Source organism: Natator depressus, chromosome 17 (genome assembly GCF_965152275.1).
Source record: "Natator depressus isolate rNatDep1 chromosome 17, rNatDep2.hap1, whole genome shotgun sequence".
NCBI classification, from domain to species: domain Eukaryota; kingdom Metazoa; phylum Chordata; order Testudines; family Cheloniidae; genus Natator; species Natator depressus.
Genome location: NC_134250.1, coordinates 951,146 through 958,508, shown reverse-complemented (window position 1 = coordinate 958,508; position 7,363 = coordinate 951,146). Strand labels below are relative to the sequence as shown.

Sequence of the window (7,363 nt, the reverse complement as noted above, 5' to 3'; positions counted from 1 at the left end):
CCCTTTCCAGCAGCACCTCTGCTCCAAGGGACCCTCACTGGTGCCCCAGGATGTGCCTGGAGTCAGGGGGAAAACTGCATTACAGCCTCTCCCCCAGGCCGCACACCTTAAAGCAGCCACTGGCCCCAGAGCTGGGCTTTGGAGCCACATCCCTCATCATCCTCTGCCCTCCCCAAGCTGGGCCAGCACCTGACTGCCCACTCCCATGTCTGACCCTAAGGAGCGGAGTTTGCCAGGCCCCAGGGCAGAGGCTGGGCCCATCCAGACCAAAAGAAGGAGCTGGGATCTCAGGTTTAATGTCACTTTATTGCTCATTTGGTTTTGAGTATAGAAAAGGACGGGACAAAATGCCCCTGTACAAATCAGAAGAATATACAAACCGGGAGGGGGCAGGGAGACCTGGATCCACGCACTGGATACGCCCCCTCCCCCCGCGTTTTGGTCGCAGCTTCTACAGCATTGTCCCTGATGGCTGCAAGGGTTTAGGGCAGCCCGTGTCGGGCTCTGGCCTGGGATTCCTGGCCCTAGCCAAGCCCGTAGTTGCCTGGGGAGCCCGTTTGGTGCCCAAGGTCCTGCACAGCTGGAAAGGGGAGGCAGGGTCGGTGCCCTGAGTCACTGCCAGCCAGAGGCCCCTGAGCCGGGGGCACGGACATTTGGCACTGGGAGCATTTGCACCCAAGCCCCCTTGGAGGAGCAGCCGGTCAGGCTAAAGGCACAGTTGGTTGGAGGCCAGGAGCAGTCACCGTGGGGCGGCCCCCTCGGCCTCGTGTGCAAAGGAGAAAAGACAAAGGCAGGGAAAAGAGCTTCACATTATCCTGCAGGCCAGACGGGGGTGGGATGGGACCCAGCCCTGCATCACTCACAGCAGGGCTCTCCCCAGCCCCTACGGCTTCGGTGGCTCTGCCTGGACAGAGCAAGGAAGGCCCCAGGCAGGGCTCCAGGCTTGGCAGCACCTGGATCTTGTGCCCCATTAACCCAGGAGTGCGGGGAGGATCTGCTTCCTCAGTGCAGCCGGCCTGGCGCAAGGGTCAAGCTCAGGGTGCTATCATGGGGGCCGGGGGGAGGCGCCGGCATGCAGCCCTGCAACACCTGTCTCCATTGGCCAGCAGGGCAGAGACCTAACCGCTCTCCCCCCCCCCCCCCCCCAGTGTCATTGGCCCCTGCACTGCCCACCACGGGCTTCAGCATAAAGCTCTCAGCCCCACCCTGGCCTGGGCATGGCGGAGCCCTGCTGCCCAGGGATGCCCAGCAAGGCAGGAGATGAGCCATTTTGTCTTTGTCACAAGCTCCTGGCCCAGGACTGAGCCTCCAGGGAGCAGAGGAGAGGGGGCCTCCCACCAGAGCTGCTGGGGGATGGGTTGGAGCATCTTCCCAGGGACACAGCCCTTCGGTACAAGGAGCACAGCAAGGGGAGAGCAGCCTGGCCCCTTGCCCCACACTGACAGCCTGGCGTCACTCCCCTGCCTGCATGCTCTGGGCACCAGCCCTGGGAGGGGGCAGCTCTCCCCCTGCAGCCTAGTAAGGGAGGAGGGGAGCCCACCCCTAGGAAAGCCCACGCAGGGTTTTAACAAACTACTCCCATGGCCTCATGCTTCCAGCCCACCTCCCAGCAGAGACCCCCAGAGAAACAGCAGCATTCACACCCCCAGCATCATGGTTCCCACCTGTGATCCCAGAGAGTAGAGACTTGGGGGGTGGGGAGGGATGCATCCCAGGGGCTCAGTCTATGGACAGCCAGGCCCCAGATCCATGCGCCCGGGGAAGGGTGGGGGAACTCTGGAATCGCCCAGGGCAGGAATTCTTCTCTGAGGCAGCTGGGCCTGGCCAGGGTCAGGCAGGACACTGGGACATCCCTGAGTACAGCGAGGGTGCGGGGGCTGGGTCTCCTCCTCCTCCTCAGGTGGTTGCTTTGGTTTCTGCTCAGCTAGTTGGGGCCCAGGAGGGTCTTTGGGAGCCAGGCCCAGCAGCAGGAGCTTTGGGCTAGGAGGGCTCAGAGGTGGGCGGGGGAGGTAACGAGTGGGTCATTCTCCCGCCCCATCCCCCAGCCAGGCCCCGCTGCAGTCAGAGCTGGGAGAGGAGCTGCCCCAGCCACCAGGGCTCTGCAGCAAGAGGCACGTGCCAGGCCCAGGCTCTGGGCAGGGTTTGCAGGGCCAGAGCGTAGAGATGCCTGCGGTGGCCTTGGAAGATCAAACCCTTTGGCTACTCCTAATACACCAGGTTGAGACTGAGCAGCTGGAGAGAGCTGGTGCCCGATGCCGTATGGCAGGGGCTCACCCCACCCCCTGTTCTGGCCTTTCCCCATTGGATGGGGGCTGGAGGAAGAATTCGGCCACTGCACATTTGCAGGGAGAAAAGTTCCCACTCCCCAAATGCTACTGAAAGTCCATCTGGGGAGGGGGCCGTGGGCACTGGGAGACCCTGTGGCCATGCGGCCTTTTTGGCTGTGGCAGGAGTGGGCAGCCCCGGGGTGCCAGGGATGCTCTGTTAGGTGGGTGAATAGCACTCTATGCTCCGGCCACCTTCGCTGTGCAGGTGTGAGGCTGGACCCAGCATCTCGGCCGCCTTCTCCTGGCTCAGCCCCAGGTGCTCGGCCGTGAATCGGGCCAGCGGGTACAGGCTCTCCAGGCCCTTGGGGTCACTGAGGAAGTGCGAGGTGTGCGAGAGCAGCTCCGCCGCCTTCTCCTGCTTGAGGCCCAGCTGGTCGGCCGTGAGCCGCGCCATGGCGAAGACGCTCTCGGGGAAGTCCAGCTTGGACTTGCCGTCGGGCCCGGCCGCGTGCATCTTCATGTGGCTGATGAGGTTGCGCTGCTGGGCGAACTTGCCGCCGCAGACCTGGCACTCGTAGGGCTTCTCGCCCGAGTGGATGCGCATGTGCTCGGTGAGCCGGTACTGCCGGGTGAAGCGCATGCCGCAGGCGTCGCAGGCGAAGGGCTTGAGGCCCAGGTGGCTGCGCATGTGCCGGGTCATGGTGCCGCGCTGCGTGAACTTCTTGCCGCAGATGGTGCAGGGGTAGGGCCGCGTGAGCCAGTGCGTCTTCTCGTGCTGCCGCAGCGTGGCCGGGTCCTTGTAGGCCTTGTCGCAGGAGGAGCAGCGGTAGGGCCGGAGGATGTCGCCCAGGCTCTGGCCGCCCTTGTCCAGGAAGGGGCCGGCCTGCTCCGAGGCCGCCTTGTGGTACAGCTCCTCCTCGGTGTGGGCCTCCACGTGGGCGTTGAGCTGCTCCGAGCTGGGGAAGCCCTTGCCGCAGGGGATGCACACGTACAGGTTGTCCCCCAGGCTCTCGGGCTCGTAGGCCAGGTGGTTGCAATAGGGGCCCAGGGTGCCCCCGGGAGACGGGCCCTCACTGCTGCCCGTGTCCTCGCTGGTGCTGTTGTCGTTCTCCAGCTCGTTGCTCTCGATGCTGGGGTAGCGGGACTGCAGGGGCGACTCGGCCTTCTCCTCCCGCTCAGGCTCCTTCTCCGCCTCACACTCCTCCAGGTAGCTGCCCATTCGCTCGTGCTTCATCCAGCGGTACAGGAAGTCGTGGCCCTCGGCCCGGGCCGGGGGCTCGACACAGGGCGGGCTGCCACGGAAGCGCTCCGCGGGGTGGATCACGCCTTCGCCCACCTGGGGGGGGTCTTTGTAGGCGGAGCCGTGGCTGGCCAGCAGAGAAGCGCTGCCCGGCGGGCTGTCGTGCCCGGGAGCCAGCAAGGGCTCCCTGCTGTCCCCCGGGTGGAGTCTGTCTGTGGGCAGCAGCTGGGAGGAAGGGCTGGTGGGGCTCTTCTTGGAGAGGTCCAGGCCGCAGGGCGGAGAGCAGTGCCTCTCGGGTGGGCACAGGCCCGGCTGGTGCAGGGCGGTGCCCTGGGCGGTGGAGGCATAGAGCTCCCCACACTGGGTGCTGAGCGGGTTGAGGGGCTCGCCAGGCTGCAGGTCCACAGGCCGGGGGGCACCCGTGTAGCAGGCCTGGATGACTGGGGCGGCCCGCAGCCCCCTAGCCACCTTGCTGTAGGGGCTGTAGCTGCCTCGCAGCTGGCAGTACTTGCCCGACCGCTTCAGCTTCTTCTTGCACAGAGCCACCAGGGCCGGCACCTGCAGGTAGCTGGCGGCCGCCAGCACGGCCCCCAGGCCCGGCTCGCCCGGCTCGCACTCGCCCAGCCGGCCCGTGTAGATGAAGTCCAGCACCAGGCGGAAGACGCCCGGGCTCACCATCTCGTGGTCCAGGTTGAGCAGGTTGTCGTGCACCACCAGCGACTTCAGGTAGACGCTGCTGGCCGCCAGGATGTTCTTGTGCGCGCGGAACAGCGCGTTCTGCACCACGATGATCACGTCGCACAGGAAGCCCTTGGCCCGCTGCGTGTTGAGCTGCAGGAGCAGCTGCCTCGAGTGGCTCGGCACCTCCATGGCCTCCAGCGCGGGGCTGCCCCCGCCACCTGCAAGAGACACACGGTGAGGGGCTGGCGGCCGGCCCGGCCCGGCCCAGCGCAGCCGCGGCCTAATGGAGCCAAAACGTCCCCGCCCCGCTGCCCGCTGCGCAAGGGCTGAGGAATGCTGCGGCGGGCGCTGCCGGGGAGGGAGCGGGGCGCCGCCGTCCGACCTGCCGCCCCCACCCCGGCGCGCAGCGCCCGCTTCGCAGCCCCCCGGGGAGCCCCGAGCTGGGCAGCGGGGAGCGCGGGCCCCACGCGCCCAGGGCCCAGCGAGGGGCCGGCTCCCGGCGCCAGGACCCCCGCCGGCCGCCCCTGCTAGCGCCCGGCCCCGACGCGCCCTTGGCGGGCTCCCGCCGGCTGCTGCGCTGGGGGGTCTCGGCTTTGGGCTGCGGCCGGGGCACTTGCGCGCCCGGGGCTGCGCCACTTCGACGGGGCGAGGGCGCCGCGCCCCCGGCCGCAGCGGGAAGGGGAAGCCCCAGCCCCGGGCTGCTGAGCGGCCAGGGCCCAGCCGCTACCTGGGGAGGAGAGGGCCAGTCCTGCCGGGGAGCCGGGGCTGCGCCGCCTCGTCTGCGCACTGGCTGCTGCGCTGCCTTGTGCCACCCCTTATATCGGGGCTTCTCTGCGCGGCCGGGCGGGGGAGGGGGGAAGCCCCTGCAGGCGCTGGGGGAAGGTGACATCACTCCCGCCGCTGCCAGCGCCGCCTGCGAGTCCCAGCCCCACCTGAGCGGGGGGCGGAGGGGCCAGGCCACCTGCCGCTCCCCGGCCGGGCCCCCTCTGCCCCCTTCCTGCCTCACACGCACCCGCTGACCTGGAGCGGCCCCTTCCCAGCGCCCGCCCGCCCGCAGCCCGGGGGAAGACCCGCTCTGGTTCTGACCCCAACCCCGACGAGCGGGGCCCGGGCTCCAGGGCCAGCCCCGCGGGCCAGGGGTGCTTGGGGGGGAGGGGCAGGAGCCCCTCGCCTTCCTGCCCCACTTTCTCCCGCCTCCCTGGCGCGCCCCAATTCCAGCCGCCAGCGGCGATTTTGGCACCAGGAGGCCCAAAACCCAGCGAAGGAGCCGGGTCGGGCTTCCCCGAAGCGCCCCGGGTCGGGCTGGCTTGCTGGGGAGAACAGGCGGCCCCCAGCGGAGCGAGGCCCCTTTCCCCGGGCCCAGGCCGGGACAGGCCGCGCTGCGCAGGGGGCACCCCGGAGAGCCAGAGGAAGGCGCTGCTGGCCTGGGAGCGGGATGGCCGGAGCCCTACACCCGGGCTGGGCTGGGCCGGGCCGGGCCGGGCCGGGCCCGGTCCGCAGCGAGCTGGGCCCCGGCTGGCGCAGTTGCTGTGGCTGGGAGAGCGAGGCGGCGGAGCTGTGGGTGCGCCAGGGCCAACTGGACTCGGGCAGTGCGAGCCCGAGGGCGGGGAAGGGCCGGGCTGGAGCCGAGACCCGCCGGGACAGCCAAACTTCGCCATTTTACAGCATCTTTGGGCAGAGGCGCTGGAACAACGTTGAACGGGGCGCTGAGAGCCATTATACCCCGAACAGGATGGAAACCGCCCCCAGCAGCCCTAGTTCCAGCGCCTCTGTCTCTGGGGTGGAAGCGGGGCCTGGGGGCGAGGAAAAGGGGCTAGACGGGAGAGACCTGCCTCGGGGCGAGTCCCCACCCGCAGGGAGCTCCGGCCCGACTCAGCCCCGGCGGGACCCGCACTCTGCCCGCGGGGATCGGTCCCTTCCCTTTTGATGGTCGCGAGCTGGAGTCGCCAGCGGGACTCCCGTCCATGGGATTGTCGGGGAGCCGCGAGCACCGAGGGCAGGGCCTGGCGCCCACCTGGGGCGAGGACCCCTGGGAGCAGAGACACGCAGGGGGCCTAGCGCTGGCTCCCCGGGTCCTGGCCCTCCTCTCCCATCCCGGGATCCGGCTGCGGCCCCTGTAGGGCGCTGGAACAGCGTGTCTAGCGCGGGTGCTGAGAGCCAGGGAACCAAACGCTAACCCTAGGTATGATGGAGCCACTTCAAGCCGGGGAGGTGGGAGCGCCCCCCGCACCCGAGTTCCAGCACCCGAGTTCCGGCCGTTCTGCCATCCCCTCCAGCAGGGACCGACCCTTCCTCCTCTGGCCTCTGAGCCTGGCGCCCCGCGAGCGGCCACGGCCCCAGGGCTGCGCTCGCCGTTCCCTGCAAAGCGCCCGCTGCCTCGGGCGGCGGCTCAACCCCCCAGGGCGCCGCCTGCCCGGCTTTCTGCGTTCGCGTCCCGGGAGGGACCCAGCAGTGCCCCCGCGCCGCCCCTTCCCCGGTTCTGTGCTGTATTACAGGACGGCTGGGGGGCGCCCCGGCCAGGTGTGCGGCCGCCCGGCGTTGGGGGCCCGCCCTGCTCCCAGGGGCGCGGGCAGAAGCCCCTGGCACAGGCGCCCTCCCGCCCCGTCCTGTCCCGCCGTACCTGGGGGCTCCGTCGCTTCCGCCAGCCAGCCGAGGTCTCTGCGGACTCTCATATCCCCGCAGCAGCAGCCTCAGCCCCTGGGTCGCCGCCGTGCGCTCCCCGCCGCCAGCCGGCGCCTCCGGCCCATGCCAGCTCCACGGACTCTGCTGCCAAGGCGCTGCCTCCCTCGGCGGTCGCTGCGCCCTGCGTGCCAGGCCCGGCCGCCGCTCCGGGGCGCAGCATGTGCCGCCGGCGCACGGCTCGGCGCAAAGGTAAAGCCCGGGCTGCGAACTCCCCCTGACCCCGGCCTGAACTCCGCTCCGCGCCAGCGCCTGTTAAAGGGACAGCAGCTGACTGCCTCCTCCCCTCGGCTCCCCGGGCGGGGCCGGCCCGGGCCGGGCGAGCGGGCCCCGGCAGCAGGGGGAGGAGCGGGGCCCTGGACGGCTCCCCACGGAGCTGGCCCGGGGACCCCTGCCTGCGGCGGGAAGGAAAAGCCCCGCTTGTCTCCGGGACCGGCCTGCCCGGATCCGGCTTCGTAAGCGTCTGCCCGGCGCGGGGAATTTAACCGCTTCGTCC

The 7,363-nt window shown here is 69.7% G+C and overlaps 1 protein-coding gene across 2 annotated transcripts; it reads right to left on the bottom strand.

The window, feature by feature from the left end:
- Positions 1 to 293: 293 nt before the first annotated feature.
- LOC142000185 (hypermethylated in cancer 1 protein-like) lies at positions 294 to 7,101 on the bottom strand. Of its 2 annotated transcripts, none has more exons than XM_074974239.1 (2): positions 6,809 to 7,101; positions 294 to 4,406 (listed from the first exon to the last, which is right to left on the bottom strand). In XM_074974239.1, the coding sequence occupies exons 1-2, from the start codon at positions 6,858 to 6,860 to the stop codon at positions 2,485 to 2,487; spliced, it is 1,974 nt and encodes a 657-aa protein (XP_074830340.1). In that variant the 5' UTR covers positions 6,861 to 7,101; the 3' UTR covers positions 294 to 2,484. The 2 variants fall into 2 exon arrangements, with proteins under 2 accessions (XP_074830340.1, XP_074830341.1); XM_074974240.1 differs by lacking the exon at positions 6,809 to 7,101 and adding an exon at positions 4,916 to 4,947.
- Positions 7,102 to 7,363: the final 262 nt, after the last annotated feature.